Source organism: Populus alba, chromosome 2, assembly GCF_005239225.2.
Source record: "Populus alba chromosome 2, ASM523922v2, whole genome shotgun sequence".
Classification (NCBI taxonomy): domain Eukaryota; kingdom Viridiplantae; phylum Streptophyta; class Magnoliopsida; order Malpighiales; family Salicaceae; genus Populus; species Populus alba.
In genome coordinates this window covers 13,136,292-13,153,611 of record NC_133285.1, presented here as the reverse complement: position 1 = coordinate 13,153,611, position 17,320 = coordinate 13,136,292, and the positions used below count along the sequence as shown (strand labels likewise).

The window sequence follows — 17,320 nt, the reverse complement described above, 5'->3', positions numbered from 1 at the left end:
AAGGGTTCTTGTAATAAAAATAATATTTTTATATAACTAAAAGAAATGATTTAAGGGTAAAATAATTCAGATTATTAATTCAAGTTATTTTCACAAATATTCCAAACAACATGATTAAATTCAATTAAATGATTTAGTATTTTATTCTAAATACAAGAATTGTAATAAATTATCAATTGATTTCAAATCATTTATAAAATTAAATTGAATTCATCATTTAATTTTGTTCTCACCAGGCTGTAAAAAATTAAATCACCTCAGCCAAACTTCTTAATCATTAAAAACCCAATTGGAAAATACAAAAAAATAAAAAACCCCTACATACAAGGTTGACAATTTTTACTTTTATAAATAATAGAGTCTTTACACTTTGTTTCAAAAATATAAAAAGATTGAATAACCCCTAAATCCTTTTAACAATTTTGCTTTTAAAAGTAATAAAATCTTAAAATTATTTATATTTAAGATACAAATACTTAATTGCCCCTCATCAATCTTTTAAAAACTCTTTTAAGAGTAATATAATCCTTATTATATATATTTTTAAAAAGATCAAATAGTCTTTTATCAATTCTATAATAACTAATGGATATTATATAAAAAAAACTAAATTCCCCCTAATATCAAGCTTGTTGTTTTTTATTAGAAAGGTAAATTAATAATTATACTATTATTAACCACAATTAAATTTGTTTAGGTGTATATTAAATTCACTAACCTAATTAGATTTTTTTTAATAAGGTAAGGATTCAATGTGGGATGTTTGTAAACTAAAGGGATTAATTAATAACTTCACTGAAACAACAAGGACTAAATTATATTTATTATATTCCCAATTTATTTTTATATTTATGATTTATTTTTATTTTAAATTATTATTTTTTGATATTTTCACATCATTTTAATGTGTTAATATTAAAAATAATTTTTTAAAAAATAAAAATATATTATTTTAAATAAAAATTATTTTAAAAAATAATTACAATAATAATTTTAAAACCCCCCAAATATTATAGATTTCACCAGTCGACTGTTCTTTTACTTCGCTTTTTTTTTTTTGGGTAACCTCCTTTTAATTTTTTTTTTTTCCAATCGAATATAGAATAATTTTCTTATTTAATAGCCACCAAAATTTTGAAATATAAAAACAAAAGTTTTAATAAATTATATCTCTTAAAACTTTTAAGCTCTCTCACCGTCGATTCTCTCAATCAAAGCGAGCAACCAAACCTCTTGAATCAAACGACCAAGCAGCAGAAAGCAAAACGACAGCAATACTATGGTTGAAACCAGACGCAGCTCCTCCTCCTCCTCCAAACGCACTCTTCCTCCCTCTTCTCCTCCTCCCTCTTCTAAAAGATGCAAAGTATCCCCTCTCTCCATGTCTATATATCCGTTTTAGATTTTTTTTTTTTTTTTTTAAAAAAATCGGTGATATGCATTTTAATTTTTGAATTTTTGGTTGCTGATTGAAAACATAGGCGGCTGCTGCTGCATCTGAGGTATCATCGTCGACCAGCGATGTACCGACACCGGTACTGCCGATAGAAAATACAAGTCAGGAAAAGGATTCCGGGTCTGAATTAGATTTGCAGGCTACTAAGTCTGGAGAGGAGACTCAAGCCGAGGAATTGGTGTCTTTAGGTGCGATCTTGTTTCTATTCTGTTTTTTCTTTGAAAACAGATTGGTGTTATTTTGTTTATGTTCAATAGTTGTTTTGATTTTAGATGAAGTCACTGCCAATGGAGAGAAATCCAAGGGTGCAGTAGTGCTGAACAAGTCAAAGAAGCGAGTACCAAAATCAGTAAAATCTAATGCCAAGGCTGCATGGGGCCAATTGCTGTCCCAATGTTCACAGGTGATTGTGTGGTGATTCATGTTAGTGATCTGTTTATTTATGATTGTGTGGTGTTTAATTTTAGTGATCTGTTTATTTATGATTGTGCGGTGTTTCATTTTAGTGATCTGTTTATTTATTACCAAAAGACGATAATTTTAAAGCTTTTAATTTAGTTGGATGTTGTTCTACTGGATTTCATGTTTGTCACTTGGAGTTTTGTTTTTGTAATTCTAGACTATTAGCTTCCCACTGGGTCTGCATGTTGTGAAAATCTCACCTGCCTTGGTTTTATAGACAGTCAAGTTGTTCTACAATGTTTAGGGAGCTTATTATGAGGAAGTTTGTTATAGTATGTGATGGCATCACTCTACGGGTTTCTTAATACATTGTTGACACTAATTTGAACTTGTTGCTTGGATATTATTTTGTTGGTGAAATATTTCGATCTTTATTGCCAGGCAACTCCCTAATAAACAAACCTTTGCTTTGGCAGCACTTACCATGTTTCGAGTCTTTGGATTTCTTAGGGTAGTATTTTGTGAATTTAGTTGAGATGATTCAGACTTATCTATATCAATGTGAATTTAAGAGCAATTTTTTTTTCTGTGAGTTGGTGGCTTCTTTTGTGGTTGCGTGCATTTTGTGCAGGTTGTGAGTGTGAGCTTGATTAAGGCATTTTATTGATGTTAATGTCAAACTTTAAGGCACTTGGGACCATGTCTCACAGGGTATTTGAGTGCTCTACAAAAAGGTTTTGTTCATTTCTGCATGTGTTGCTGTCTGGAAAAATATATGGGGAAATTTGATTGGAGCTTTGTCGTGTGAGGTTTCAAGTGCTGTCCAGTGAGGGTCTCAAATTGTCTATTTATTTTCAGCTTGTTACCTAGGAAAAATTGGGTAGAATTTATTTCAAAAGGGGAGGGAATGGAGTTTCAGGATTATTTTTTTCTTATTTCAGTTATGTGGTTCATCTCTCTGTTTGGTAAGGTTTGTCGTATATTCTTGTTATCTTGGAGATAATATAGGTCATTTAGTTGCTTTTCAAGTATATAAGCTGCTGTTGAAATAAAAATTCATGTCGAGCATGCTGATAAATGTTGCTTTTTCTTTTTAATTCCCCTATGCCATGATTGTTGATTTGGTGTTAAGAAATGGAAAGCGGGCTTCAGAAGATTTGTCATTCTCCAAGTCATGACAATAACTGGAAAGCTAGTGCTGAATTTTGTTTACTTCTTTTGTCCTAAAGGCAGATTTCTGAAATTTGCTCTTGATGTTTTACCATATTTTGTGGAACTGAACAAGTGATTGTTTCTGATGCTTTTAAGTGTGTTATTCATTGCAGAACCCTCACAAGCTGATAAACAGCACTCTTTTCACTGTTGGTCAAAGCCGACAATGCAATTTATGGCTTAATGATTCATCCATCAGTACTATTTTATGCAAACTGAAGCACATAGAGGTAGTACTCTCTGCACTGTCTAATTTCTAATTTTTTTACTTGTTAATTAGCAAAAATTTATTCATCAAGGTAAGACACTGCATCATTTTCCATCATCATGCAATCCAACCCTGGCCCCTCTTTGGTAATCTGTTTATAATCGCCCTGCAGCGTGGAGGTGCACCTATTGCCTTATTGGAGATCACTGGGGGAAAGGGAGCAGTCCAAGTAAATGGTAAACTTTATCAAAAGAATGAAACTTTAGCATTAAATGGAGGCGATGAAGTGATTTTCACTACTTCTGGAAAACATGCATATGTATCCTTTTCCTTCACTTTGCCTTTGGCAAAATTATGTGGCTTTATGTATTATTATTTTTGTTGTTTGTATTACTGTTCTGTTTCTGTGAAAGCATAGAAGGAAAATTCCTATCTCGATTTTGCATGTTTATATTATTTGACTTAAATGTCCATCGCCTCATCTAAGGATCATTGAATTCCTCAATGGGAATTTTAGATATTTCAGCAGCTAACAAGCAATAGCTTAGGCACACCAGGCATGCCTTCTGTGAGCATCTTAGAAGCCCAGAGTGCTCCTATAAAAGGGATTCACATTGAGGCAAGGTCTAGAGACCCCTCAGATTATGCAGGCGCATCAATATTGGCTTCTTTGTCACATCTTCTTCCACCTGCTGCCAAAACTGGTGAGGATGGGCAGCAAAATACAGATTTTTCCACCTTGCCTTCTGGCTGCGAAGTGTCCGAAGATCATGTTCCAGATGTTGAAATGAAGGATGGTACAAGCAATAATGATCCCAGTGATGTTTCCCCAAGCGAGAAAGCTGGTGTTCCTTCCTCTAATGCTGTCAATGAAAATGCTAATGCTGATAACATGAGATTGGGTGCTTGTACAAATGCAGTTATTGGAAGGATTCCAAATTCAACTTATGAGTTAAAGCCATTGTTGCGGATGCTTGCAGGTTCATCTTCTGAATTTGATAAAATATTTGATGAGAGGGAAAGGAGAGAAATCCTCAAGGATCTTGATCCTCCACCAGCTCTAATGTCCACTAGACGGCAGTTGTTTAAGGATAGTTTACAAAAAGGAATTCTAAACCCTGAAGAGATTGAAGTTTCATTTGACAATTTCCCATATTATCTAAGGTGCACATTTTCATTTGTCAAGTAGTAGTGTAAAATATTTATCGTTGAATGCTATTCATTTCAGTGTGGAAATTATTCATGCTGTACATGTTTCTGTCATTTATGACTTGAAACATAAGGACAAAAACATGTGCTAACCAATCTAAAAACAGCTTGATATTACTGTTTCTTGGCATGATCTAACCTCTTTTAGGCTACAGAGAGGCAGGATGAGCACATGTATGGAATTCACCTTTGCAATTCAATTATACTCTGATTGACTAATGGATTAAGGAACTGGCAAAAGGCAATGAATTGAGTTGAATTCCTCAAAAATCATCAATTCAATCAAGCTCTTAATAACGAAATCATAATTATTTTTTTGTTATCTCATGTCTTGCTGTGCTGGACCAAATTGGTACTTTTACTGACCCTGAGCCCTCTTACAGTGATACAACTAAGAAAGTTTTGATAGGTGCTGCATTCATCCATCTGAAATGGGGCACCAAAGTTGCAAAGTTTGCTTCCGATCTCCCTACTGTGTCCCCACGCATGTTACTATCTGGTCCTGCAGGTAGCCCCCCTCTTATTTGCTTTATGATATATATTTTTGCTTCATTTTGTATGTTCATCGTTATTAGCTCCTGTTCTTGTGAAATTTTGCTGTAGGCTCTGAAATATATCAAGAGACTCTGACAAAGGCACTTGCCAAAGATGCTGGTGCTAGACTACTAATTGTGGATTCACTTCAATTGCCTGGTGTAAGCTTTTTGGATATCTTCAGAATCTTCTTTTTTGTTCTTCATATGGGAGCATGTTTCACAGCTCCTTAGGCCATGTCTCCCACAAATTTCCATCCATATTAGGCTATGTTGCTTTTTTGGAGCACCAAATATGCATGTTTTGTGGTGTTCTTATTTCTGCTTTCTAATAATTTCAGGGATCAATACACAAAGAAGCTGATTCTTCTAGAGAAAGTTTAAAATCAGAAAGAGTCTCCGCATTTGCCAAAAGAGCCATGCAGGCAGCATTACTAACTAAGAAACCTACTTCTAGTGTTGAGGCTGGCATAACTGGTTGCTCTACATTTGGTTCTCATGCCCGGCCAAAGCAGGAAACTTCTACTGCATCATCCAAAAACTACACGTTTAAAACAGGCATTTTTGCTTTTATAACAGCAGCATTTTTTTTTTAAACTTTCCTTTAGGTGCTGTTTCATAGACAACCTTAAAGAGTTAATACCTATATTGCTATCTGACTCACAGTTTGTTAAATTGCAGGTGACAGAGTAAAGTTTGTGGGTAACTCCTTGGCATCTGCAATTTCTTCTTTGCAGCCTCCTTTAAAGTATTTCTCTTTCTTTTCTTAAGGTGTCCTATTTTCATATTATTTGTTGGGTTCCTTTCAATTTAATGGCTATATCTCTCCCAATTACACCAATCACACTGGACTTTAATTCTCTCTTGAATCCAAGCTTCTTGATTATATGCTATAAGTGCCTGTACCTTGAACTGTATTAAAAAAATCCCCAGCCTTCCTGAATACCATATACCCAACCAGATGCATAGTTTTTGTTAAGAAACAAAATTAATTATGTTTTGTTTTGAACTTTTTCTCTCGATAGGGAACCGGCAATTGGCTTACGAGGCAAGGTGGTCCTTGCTTTTGAAGGAAACAACTCCTATAAAATTGGTGTTAGATTTGATCAATCCATCCCAGAAGGCAATGACCTGGGCGGTCGTTGTGAAGAGGATCATGGTTTCTTTTGTACAGGTGCATTCTTGAACCATCTAGACTCTGTCACTGATTTATTAGATAATTAGATGATGGTGTTTGTTTGCAGCAGAACATGATCCAATATCACTAATGCCTTCTTTTCTCTCAGCTAATTCACTTCGTTTGGATAGTTCTGGAGGAGAAGATGTTGACAAGCTTGCTATTAATGAGCTCTTTGAGGTCCTTGCTACTTTAACTAGAGCAATGTTTGTTGCTGCTTTCTTCTTCTTCTCATATAAGGCCCCAAGCTGATTTTTTTGATGTTTCATAGGTTGCTTTAAATGAAAGTAAAAATGGCCCCCTAATCTTGTTTTTGAAAGACTTAGAGAAGTCTGTGGTGGGAAATCAAGATGCATACACTTCCCTAAAGAGTAAGCTTGATAATTTACCAGAGAAAGTTATCGTAATGGGCTCCCATACCCAGATTGACAATCGTAAGGAGAAGGTAATCCTTTGGCAGATATTCTGGTACCTGTATTTGTATATTTGCTATTTTGATACTTTTTAAGTTTTTCTATATCCTGACAATATATATTTACATTTTCTATGACTTGTTATGTTACAGTCCCATGCTGGTGGTCTTCTATTTACGAAGTTTGGCGGCAACCACACTGCATTACTTGATCTTGCTTTTCCGGTATGCAAAGCATTGCCATAATGGTTATGAGCTATTTTTTTTTCTACTCCATGTTTGTGTTCTCAAAAGCATTATGGTTGATGGCTGATTTGCTATTAGTCTTTCTCTTCCTCTTTCACAGGGCATGTGTGCATATAGAGATAAGAGTTTACTAAATTAACATGCTCTTATAATAATAACTGTGTTTGTTTACTGGGACACTCATTAATTTGCATAAACTATTATGGGAATAAGGCTTTGTTGTCATTGTATGTGATGAGCTGTATTTAAACAGATATAGCTTGATAATAGTTATGAATATTAATCATATTATCATCCAGGCTTGTGTTAGGCATATCCTTCTGGTGCAAATTTTACAATTATGCTTTTAATGATTTTATGGATCAGAAAGGGCTTAAATGAGGAAGCGTCTACCAGTGATTTATTTGGATTGCTCTCATATATGTTGTTTGTTGCCACCTTTTATTGCGGCATTGATCAGTTCAAGCATATTTTGATGTTATGTTTTTTTATTTAGTTTGATAGTTTTGGCAGAGGATAGATTTGTGCAGATCCTCCCTTTTAGGAGATGTAGACGTGACTAATATTTATGCCTTGGCTAATTTAGGATTTAGATTAGGACTTAATTGGTGATGGTATGATGGTTGACTTTTGTGGGTGTCTGCAAGAATTCTTCTGAATGCAGAAAAAAAAAAAGGGAAGGCTCCCTTTTGGACCTAAATAATAGTAAAAGATTGCACAGCAAGATATGTAAGTGTTTTGAATTCAAACAATTAGATCTGAACTTCTAGCAAACACAATATTTATGATTTGACTTAAAAACTTAAAATGCTATAAAGACAAGTCAAGCTAGTGGATTTTGACTTGCATATTAAATAGCTTTCATGATCAGCATTCACTGCAAAAAATGATTCATTTCCATGAAGTATCCCTAGAAGTTGATATGCGACAAGCTTTAAGACATGGAAAGCTTAAATAAGACTCATAATGACAAGAAAAGAATCCATGCCAGCCTCCTACATGTCTCTTTAGTATGGATGGATTACTCTCTCTTCAGTATCCTCGCATGGATGCAATTTTCCTTTAATCCTTTTTAGTCTAAAATTTGTTATGCATGATTCTCTTGCATCTGATGCAGTTTTTCACATGGTATAAAGCTTAATTTCTACCCATAGCATGAGCAGACCAAGAGTGCCATGGTGAGGTGATCAAATATCTGAGTGCTTAACACAGCTCTTATATAGACAATTCTCATTTGCTCTTTTGTTCACTGGCCACAATAAAAATTAAAGTTTTGATACCTCTTATATGCAATTAGAGTCAAAAGCTTCCATACTGGTTGTTTTGTGTCATTTACATTCGTTTCACATCACTGAAGAATTAAAATGATGCGAGTATAGCCTCTAATTCAGGATAGCTTTGGAAGATCGAGTGACAGGAGCAAAGAAACACCCAAAGCAATGAAGCAGCTCTCACGACTTTTCCCAAACAAAGTAACAGTACAGTTGCCACAGGTATTGTTCCTGCATTCAGTTTATAATCTAGTCAAGCTTTTTTCATTTTCTCCAACCCGTGAATGCCTTAGCCAACTTTTTTGAGCATCCTGGCAGGATGAAGCGTTGCTTGTGGACTGGAAACAGCAGTTGGAGCGTGATATTGAAACTCTGAAAGCACAAGCCAACATTTTTAGCTTTCGTTCAGTAAGTATAATTGCTTCTGTATTGTGAACTGTTATGTCCACTTTCCTACGTCCTAAATGGCGGTTGCTTCTGTCTTGCAAGGATTTCCTCTAATATATGTACGGTAGTCAACCCATATGCAGTTGAAATAGCATTATTCTCACCCATGGCATCCAAACACATACAAATGCCTCCATGCTTAGAATCAAACATTGTTTGCTCTAGTTTGGTCCTCTGATAATTATTCAGTTTTACTGCTTTTGATGTGCCCCTGCAAGTGGTCAAATGATGATTCATTTTATACTTGTGCGTGGCATCCAAACGCATATAGGTCCTCATGGTGCTCAAGCTGTAACTAGCAACACTTGCAACATATGAGAGAGTGACACAAGGAGAGAGAATCACATCCGGGTTCACCAAAAGTGACAAGAATATCTCTCTCCTCAAGAATTATTTTTAATTCCCTGTGTCATGTTTCTCTCTCCTCCTCTCTCTCTCTCTCTCTCTCTCTCATATGTTGTAAGTGTTGGTAGTTACAGCTTGAGCATCATAGAATTTCTTTGTCAGACTTTGTGCTTTAGATTGGCCATGAAGAATGACCATTTGTTTTTGCTGAGATACACAAGTTTTCACGAAGCTAGGTATTATTCCAATCCAATCTATATGGATCAGGTTGAAGATCTAAACTTAACTTTGCTTTATTTCTTACTTTACATGTATATGCTGTTTCGTTTCTTTTGGTTTTCTAAATTTGAGAAATTAGAAAATAGATTTTTGTTTCTGTGTTTGTTATGTGGTTATTTACTTTGTACATGATGTGTGTAGGTTCTCAGTCGAGTTGGTTTGTGTTGCCCTGACCTAGAAACTGTGTGCCTTAAAGATCAAGCCCTTACAACTGAAAGTAAGGGTTCTTGACTCAACTCTTGCATATCTTCGCCGCCTCTTTTTTTGGGTATTGATATTAACATTAAACTGCAATATTTCACTGGTGCTATTATTTTACTTAAATAGGTGTGGAGAAAGTAGTGGGATGGGCTTTGAGTCACCACTTCATGCATTGTTCTGAAGCCTCTGTCAATGATTCCAAAATTCTTATATCTTCTGAAAGGTTGTTTTTCTCCTTGTTTTTTCCCCATCATTAACTATAAAATGTCAACTCTTTTCTTGTATTAACATTTCCTTTGATGTATATGCTGCAGCATTTTGTATGGATTGAGTGTTCTACATGGCGTACAAAATGAAAGCAAGAGCTTGAAGAAGTCACTGAAGGTAAAATTGATGGCCATATCTGTTCAGATGTTTATCTGATTTCCCCCCCATCATGATATTAACCAAAAAGATCATCTTTCAGGATGTGGTCACTGAGAATGAATTTGAGAAGAAACTTCTAGCAGATGTCATGCCTCCTAGTGACATTGGAGTTTCCTTTGATGACATTGGAGCCTTAGAAAATGTGAAGGATACCTTGAAGGAACTGGTTATGCTCCCTCTGCAAAGACCTGAATTGTTTTGCAAAGGACAACTGACTAAGGTTAATTGCAAAATATGTAGGCTTTTTTTTTCCTCCAATAAGTATTTATTTTCTTATGTTTACAAGATGATATTCCTTGTACAGCCTTGTAAGGGAATATTGCTGTTTGGGCCTCCTGGTACTGGGAAAACAATGCTGGCAAAGGCTGTAGCAACTGAGGCTGGTGCAAACTTTATAAATATATCTATGTCGAGCATTACTTCGAAGGTACATATGAGTACATATATGTTGTGCTATTTGATGTTCTGTGAGCTTTCACTTGAGCATTGCTATTGTTTATTGAAATGTTAACATCAATATTTATTGCAGTGGTTTGGAGAAGGCGAAAAGTATGTCAAGGCAGTGTTCTCTTTAGCTAGTAAAATCGCTCCTAGTGTTGTTTTTGTTGATGAGGTTTGTGCACTATATCTTCTTGTCACTCATTCTGATAGCTAATTTTCAAACCCGGACCCCCCTGACAAAGCCACAGCCAATAGGCAAGCGCAAATGTGATAGTCCAGGCACATTTTTTTCCTTATTATAGTCTCCGTTTGAGGTTCCTTTTTTTTGTCTTTGTTCTTTTCAGCAATGTTAAAAGCTAAATTTCCTACAAGTCTTGTAGAATTTCTATTTGATAATGCAAAGCATTTGCTGGTCATACAACTGGAACATATTAATTAATTTAGAATGATGAGAATTAAAATTTGAATCTACATCATATATGAACAGTATAAAAATGTTAAGATGACTTTTTATTGCAAGGCCTCCGACCAGCATTGTTTGAGAAAGAGTGTTTCTTTTTTGCCTTCATCTGCTTGTTGCCCACCAATTTTTTTTTCTCATTTTAATAGTCTTTCAAAGTCCCCAACTTCTCAAACATGTCTTTCTTGACATTTAAGGACACAAGTGTGAAACCACAATGAAAAGCAATTAATGAAATACATAGAGGCTATATTCTATACCATCATTGTTATAATGATAATAAGAGCAACAATATCAACTGCATTTGAGTCAGTATGAAATGATTGTTCAATCACTTGGCTTCTATGTTCTTTCAGGTGGATAGCATGTTGGGAAGACGTGAAAATCCAGGGGAGCATGAGGCTATGCGTAAGATGAAGAATGAGTTCATGGTGAATTGGGATGGCCTGCGTACAAAAGATAAAGAACGAGTCTTGGTACTTGCTGCCACAAATAGGCCTTTTGACCTTGATGAGGCTGTTATTAGGAGACTTCCCCGGAGGTGCTCTATCTTATGTTTATCTTACCCTTTTCTTTAAAATGGCAAAATAGCAACATCATTGACTTTCTTCTGCAACTGTTTTGCAGATTAATGGTTAACTTGCCAGATGCACCGAATAGAGAAAAAATCCTGAGGGTTATCTTGGCCAAAGAAGATTTGGCACCTGATGTTGATTTAGAAGCAGTTGCAAATATGACTGATGGCTATTCGGGGAGCGATATAAAGGTTCTTTCACACTATTTAGCTAGCATCTGATTTTTCTCTCATTACTTCTGTCTAATCTTTTCCCCCCCTTTCTTTTCAGAATCTTTGTGTTACTGCTGCACATTGTCCTATACGAGAAATTTTAAAAAAGGAAAAGAAGGTTTGCTTGACATTGCTATTTGTTTAATGTGAATTATTCTGATGTTCTCTATTCTAGAACTTATGTAATTGAAAGCCACATTAGTTCTTTAATTGCAATGTTGTGCGCGTGCGCATATATAATTGAAACCCCACATTGAATATTTATTCCATGAAACATTTCATGGCTATATATCATCTTAGTACAAGTATTGCTCATAAGTACCCCAAGGTAGCCTTCTTACTCGGTGCTTTTGCTAAGGGCTCCTTGGACTTGGTTTATGTCTGAATCATTTCATGCCTAGAAGTCATTTTAGTCCACAGTGTTCTGATGCTAGTATTGCTCATAAGCACATTCATGTATATTCCTGTTAAGTTGTTAGCCTAGGAGACTACATTCCTGGAATTGTCTGAGAGGGGGGCTGCTAGATATGACTGCCATGCGGTTTATGCTAGTATATACATTCTTGAAACTTCTAGCATAGCTGCTGCAAGTATGGCATCTAATAACATTAGCACAGGCGGGTATGTAATGTGAGCACTTGTCACACTGCCAGTAAACATTTTAGTTAAATGAATCAAGGGTTTTCTTTGAAGTCCAAATATACTCGCTTGTTGACTTGTAAATTCCAATGCACTGAATGGAAACATGTTTATCATTTTTATTTGGCTGTGTTGATGTTTTTAAACAAATTTTGGGAGGAAACCTGGCATGATAAATTTCTAAATTGCCATCTTGCTTGCCTTTTTAAATGCTATACATGTGGTGATTCGACTTTTGTACATAATATTGTACACTTATTGGCTGTGCAATTGACTTTTGAGGGGCACAAATTTCAGGAAAGAACTTCGGCATTAGCTGAGAATAGTCCATTGCCCACATTGTATAGCAGTTCTGACATCCGTCCTCTTAAGATGGAGGATTTTAGATATGCACATGAACAGGTATGATGATTCAGAACATTTTCATTAATTGGTTGGGGAGTTGACTGAGTAGCATGTTATACTTGTTTCAAGTTTGTTTGTTAATTCACCTTTTGGCCCAAATATCTTACTCTAGCTGTTTGGTCTGGGAATCTGGGCTGGTCAAATCTAATCATCAACCGACCTTTCCATCCTGGAGCAGCATTTTTTTCTTCAAGTTCCCCACCCGGCCATCTGTTAAAATTTAATCTTTGATTATTCCTTTTTATGTTGGAGAATATGATGAAAAAGAACAGCAGTAATAGGGAGGATAAGATAATAATTGACTTGGAAATGGCGATGCTCTTACAGAAAGAGAACAGTCAGATATGAGAGCCCTCTAGTTTATAAACATCGTAATGGAAGACCCATGTGAGAACCCGCATATGCATTTCGCCATGGAGAGGCTAGAAAACCCATAGATGCTATATATTATTGGTTGGTAATTTTCTACATTTAGCAGTTAGTTCATGACATTTTGTCCTTGTGATGACGCCCAATAGAATCATCTTAAAACCACAGGGATTGATGTGTGATGTTTTTGTCCAGGCGCAGCCTCTCTTGGAAAACTTATTTAATTCTCATGTCGATTCTCCTTGAAAGATTGATTTTGTTCTTTCCTTGGCGTTTGTAGTTTGTATCAGAGATTGTTGCCTAATGTGTGGGGGTGCGATTAGGATTTTATTGAAGAAAGAAATGCCATCCCTGCAAACATGAACAACAACCTTAGCATTGTCATTTAGTCATCTGATTTCAATTTATTTATGAATTAGTCATGTTAATTGCAGGTGTGTGCAAGTGTGTCATCAGAGTCCACAAATATGAACGAGCTCCTCCAATGGAATGATCTATATGGAGAAGGTGGATCGAGAAAGAAGAAATCGCTCAGCTATTTCGTGTAGAGAATGTATGTTCCATGTATAGGCATTTCTTGTTTAATTTATTCTTAAGTCGCCTAGATTTAGGACCTGTTTTTTGTGGAAATTTCATTGCAGGTCCTGGCCGTAGAATAGGTTTTAATTATTTACCGCATTCAGGAATCTTACGATATTTATTGGCTGGTAATTTGGCCGAAGCTGCATTTTTCTTCTTCCTTCTCTTCTTTGGATTCATTTCCGGTGAAGTAGATTCTGGTCCAAGATCATCAGTGCGATTAAAACACAATGCTTTGCTCGCAATGAGTAACATTTCCGGTGAAGTAGATTCTGGTCTTCTCAAAATTAAAAACACAAGAATCCACTTACATGGTTCTGTTTGCAGCTACTCCCTCAACCCAAGTGGAATATTGCAGCAAGTCACTATCAAATTGCATGACGAAAATTATAGGGCAGTTTCCTAAGGTGTGCCAGAGGAAACCTCGACTACAGTCTAACAAATCCTGGCATTGCGTGACCAGTGAGTTTACATTCGGCCTGATATAACTGCTGTGCTGTATGCGGGTTGATAATGTATTATACTCCTGATACAATCTGAAGTTGATTACATACAAATTGGTGATAATATGAGATAACATGTGGACTTGATGTTTAAATGCCTTGTGAATGTACATCTAGTCACCACTGGATACAGTGAGGAGGAGATCAATGAAAACCTCAGGTCAGCAAATGCCTTACAATCACTCCCTCCTTGTCATCATTGTGATGCAAACAGCTGAAGGAAAAGTTCAACAATAGGAGAAGCCTCACAGGATTTCCAAGTAACAGCGGAAAAGAATGCTAATACTGCCTCAAATACAACATTCCCTCCCAATAGTAATTTGATATGAACAAAGAGAATTACCTACAACTCACTTTATAGTTCTTTAATTGAAGAGGGCTTGCATCACACCTTCTTGATGGATATCGTCCAAAGAAGATCAGAACTGGACTGCACTGTTATCTTTTCACCTTGGACTAAGTTTGATGTGCTTACCAGATCACCAAACCTCATTTCCGTGTTAGCTGGAAAACAGAAAACATGAAATTCAGTCAATCCTCCTATGGCAAATTTCATAATCGCTGAGAAAGAGGATGACAGAAATCCATCAGACATTAACCATCTGTAAGAATTTATTCAATGAGGAAAGGAAGTTAGAGAAGAAGTGGGTCATTGCAAAACCCTGGCATTTTTGCCCCCAGTTGTTTAACACATCATTCTGTACCCCAGAGAAGAAAAGCTGTGGTGTCAAGTGCCCAAAACTATCTAGAGGCTACCCCTCCATATGTCAAATGACAATATTAATGGTGATGTATAATTTAATGAAAATTTTGACCAGAGAACACAAGACTCGGTATTGGAGACCTACATGTTTCTGCTTATTAGCTCAGCAAATGAAGGCACTCACCAGAATAATTTCAAATCGATATACTTACTGAGATCCCATTGAAGCCCCGTTGTTGTCGTGCCCACAGATGCCATCCCTATGGGAATGAGTCCGCAATGCGGACCCTCAACAGAAGACTGAATATGAATCTCATGACGGTGAGTCCTTGGAAGTAAGTAGATTAGGCAATCATCCGATAAAAGGATTATTCGCGTGGTTGAGAAACGATATAGCACGTTAATGTTTGCAGCCTCATGGTCAAATCGCCCACCAAGTGCTGCAGCTACAAGAATGCAGAGCTGCAAATTACGACAAAAGCATAAAACCTGTCATATTGCCAATCTGAGCAGGGAAACAGTCACATTGGTGGACTCCTAACACCCAGTGCAGTTTATTTTTTTCACTGACAAGCTCCTGAGCAAAAACTAGCCAGGATTGGACATCATGATTCTGGTAATTTATTTTCAACTCCCAAAAGTTAAATTTTTGTACTTGAGCTTCTAAAAGCAACAAAATAATCTTTATGGGGTACATATTTAAGCAGACAAATGAAGTACAAATGACTGAAGAGTCATAAAATGTCAAAAAAATATAGTGCTGGTTTTAAAAGGAGCAAAAGTTTAGCTACACCAAAACCTTATGACTCCAACATATACTGTCCTAAAATTTCCAACAAGCATGCTTTGAAGGCAAACACAACACTCACCAAACTGCAGGGACTCAAAATAAATCAATCAAAATTCTTTACAAAAGTGTCTAGGTAGATGATAAATGCATGAGATCAGGTGCATGCACTTTAAAAAAGAAGCCTTTGGATGTGAATATGTTTATCTTACATTCGATTTATCCAAGTTTGGAGCGAAGTCTCGAATGTAGGCTACACACTTGTGTAGATCTGTGGTATCCTGATCATGAGATTCATCGACTACCTTGGTCCCCTGCATTTTGGAAGCACGCACGAATATCTGAGCAAGGTTTGACTGATCACACTCAGAAGAAAAAAATCCATGTAAAAGCATGGCCCAGAAAACAATTGAAACGATTCAAAAAGGGCTTCAATCATAAGTGCCCAACTACAAAATGATAGGCTGGAAAATGGAAGGGCATGAATAGAGGATACTTTGGACGAATAAAAGGAAAACATCCTACTGATAATACAGTGATATAAGTGGGACCAAGAAACAACTACCAAGTTGGTATAGAAGTCCAGTACTTCTGTCCGAATTGAGTCCATGTCCCCTTTGATTATGTCTGGCTTGTACCTAGTTGAAATCAACCGGTCAGCATCACGACAAGTCTACTAAAGATGACAAGCAGTGATTTCATCATGAACTCCCTTGCTGAAATCATATGCTCAGAAGACGTCATCAGAAAAGCGCAAATTGCAGAATAAATATGTAAATTTTAGCTACTTTCAAGAATTCTAAAATTGCCCAACATTTTTTTTTTTTGTCTCAATCAAGAAAATCATGATTTATCCAGCCATGAATCCACCACCCCATTGAAAAGATTTCGTTTTTGTTTCAATGAAATTCATTTTAAGATTCAATACAATAGTATATTAAAGAGTAATTAAATTATATCGTTAGACCTCCCTCTCCTAACAGCTTCAATTTTTGAATTTAATTGAATTTTTGACGTAATAAAATCACTACAAATGCAAAATCTCAAAATCAACCTCTCTATAAATTGGAGGGGAAAAGAAAAACAAAGAGTGACCTGTGTCGAACATCAAGAGCGTCGTCTCGGGGGAACAAGAGAGGCATTTCGTCGAACACCCGATTGGCACCTCCATCAGCGCACACCCGCACCTGTGCTGTTACACACCGCCAAAAACCAAAAGAAAAAACTTTGTCACGCTCACGCATGCAAGGAGGCAGGCAATTGGCAAAGAAAGAGAAAGCCATGAGGGATACTGAACCGTGGTCCCAGAGAATAGGAGTAAATCTGGGAAGGCGTTGGTTAAGGACGACAAGTGCGTAGGTAACAGAGGAGCCGTGGTCGTTGCCGGGCAGAAGGAACGTGGAAGAATGAGTCATCACATCCATTTTCTGCTTATTCAATTAAAAACAAAACCAAAAAAGTTTCGCGGTTCTCTAAAACAGAAATTGATAGAGAAAACGATGATAAGAAAGGGATGGCTGATGTGATGATGATGATGAAACAGCACCTTGTGTTTTTAATTTGTTCTGAGATGATTTTTAAAACATTAAATTAATAGATTTTTTTAATATTAAAAACAAAAAGAATTTAAAAAATATTTAAATTGCTGCCATCAAACCCTAAAAGCTCAGTCTTCGCTCACCAGGACCCTCTCTCTCTCCACCAAAATAATTGTTGCCAGCCACACAAACCCAACTCCACAAATGTCTCCTCCCCACAACGCTGACAACCACCAACGGAACCTGTTAAGACATTAACACAGAAATGCGTAGAGGAGCTGGTGA

The 17,320-nt window shown here is 36.3% G+C and overlaps 2 protein-coding genes across 9 annotated transcripts; one reads left to right on the top strand and one right to left on the bottom strand.

Moving 5' to 3' along the window:
- Positions 1-1,150: 1,150 nt before the first annotated feature.
- LOC118046785 (uncharacterized) lies at positions 1,151-13,664 on the top strand. Of its 3 annotated transcripts, XM_035055811.2 has the most exons (28): positions 1,151-1,366; positions 1,482-1,644; positions 1,729-1,859; positions 3,184-3,300; positions 3,451-3,597; positions 3,796-4,123; positions 4,259-4,442; positions 4,871-4,995; positions 5,091-5,182; positions 5,362-5,578; positions 5,702-5,768; positions 6,046-6,194; positions 6,307-6,377; positions 6,469-6,642; positions 6,763-6,834; positions 8,235-8,348; positions 8,445-8,534; positions 9,339-9,414; positions 9,525-9,621; positions 9,713-9,782; positions 9,865-10,044; positions 10,129-10,251; positions 10,354-10,437; positions 11,082-11,266; positions 11,353-11,491; positions 11,571-11,630; positions 12,449-12,553; positions 13,360-13,664. In XM_035055811.2, the coding sequence occupies exons 1-28, from the start codon at positions 1,280-1,282 to the stop codon at positions 13,471-13,473; spliced, it is 3,561 nt and encodes a 1,186-aa protein (XP_034911702.1). In that variant the 5' UTR covers positions 1,151-1,279; the 3' UTR covers positions 13,474-13,664. The 3 variants fall into 3 exon arrangements, with proteins under 3 accessions (XP_034911702.1, XP_034911701.1, XP_034911699.1); XM_035055810.2 differs by having other exon boundaries at positions 3,796-4,442; positions 8,247-8,348; XM_035055808.2 differs by having other exon boundaries at positions 3,796-4,442.
- A 409-nt stretch (positions 13,665-14,073) lies between these two features.
- LOC118046786 (thiamine pyrophosphokinase 1) lies at positions 14,074-17,320 on the bottom strand. 6 transcript variants are annotated; one of them, XM_073407681.1, is made up of 6 exons: positions 16,593-17,320; positions 16,060-16,135; positions 15,710-15,811; positions 14,923-15,172; positions 14,351-14,511; positions 14,074-14,221 (listed from the first exon to the last, which is right to left on the bottom strand). In XM_073407681.1, exons 1-5 carry the CDS (start codon positions 16,919-16,921, stop codon positions 14,393-14,395), a joined length of 876 nt encoding a protein of 291 aa, XP_073263782.1. In that variant the 5' UTR covers positions 16,922-17,320; the 3' UTR covers positions 14,074-14,221; positions 14,351-14,392. The 6 variants fall into 6 exon arrangements, with proteins under 6 accessions (XP_073263782.1, XP_073263783.1, XP_034911705.1 ...); XM_073407682.1 differs by having other exon boundaries at positions 14,362-14,511; XM_035055814.2 differs by having other exon boundaries at positions 14,074-14,511; positions 16,593-16,689; positions 16,795-17,316.

Excerpts from the sequence above, each read along its gene's own strand:
- LOC118046785 (XM_035055808.2), top strand. The coding sequence starts at position 1,280 with ATGGTTGAAACCAGACGCAGCTCCTCCTCCTCCTCCAAACGCACTCTT. Across the intron at positions 4,996-5,090 it reads GTTACTATCTGGTCCTGCAG|GCTCTGAAATATATCAAGAG; the intron begins GTAGCCCCCCTC and ends ATTTTGCTGTAG. Across the intron at positions 11,631-12,448 it reads TTTTAAAAAAGGAAAAGAAG|GAAAGAACTTCGGCATTAGC; the intron begins GTTTGCTTGACA and ends CACAAATTTCAG.
- LOC118046786 (XM_073407681.1), bottom strand. The coding sequence starts at position 16,921 with ATGGATGTGATGACTCATTCTTCCACGTTCCTTCTGCCCGGCAACGAC. Across the intron at positions 16,136-16,592 it reads GCTCTTGATGTTCGACACAG|GTACAAGCCAGACATAATCA; the intron begins GTCACTCTTTGT and ends GATTTCAACTAG. Across the intron at positions 15,812-16,059 it reads ACTTCTATACCAACTTGGTA|GGGACCAAGGTAGTCGATGA; the intron begins GTTGTTTCTTGG and ends TCCAAAATGCAG.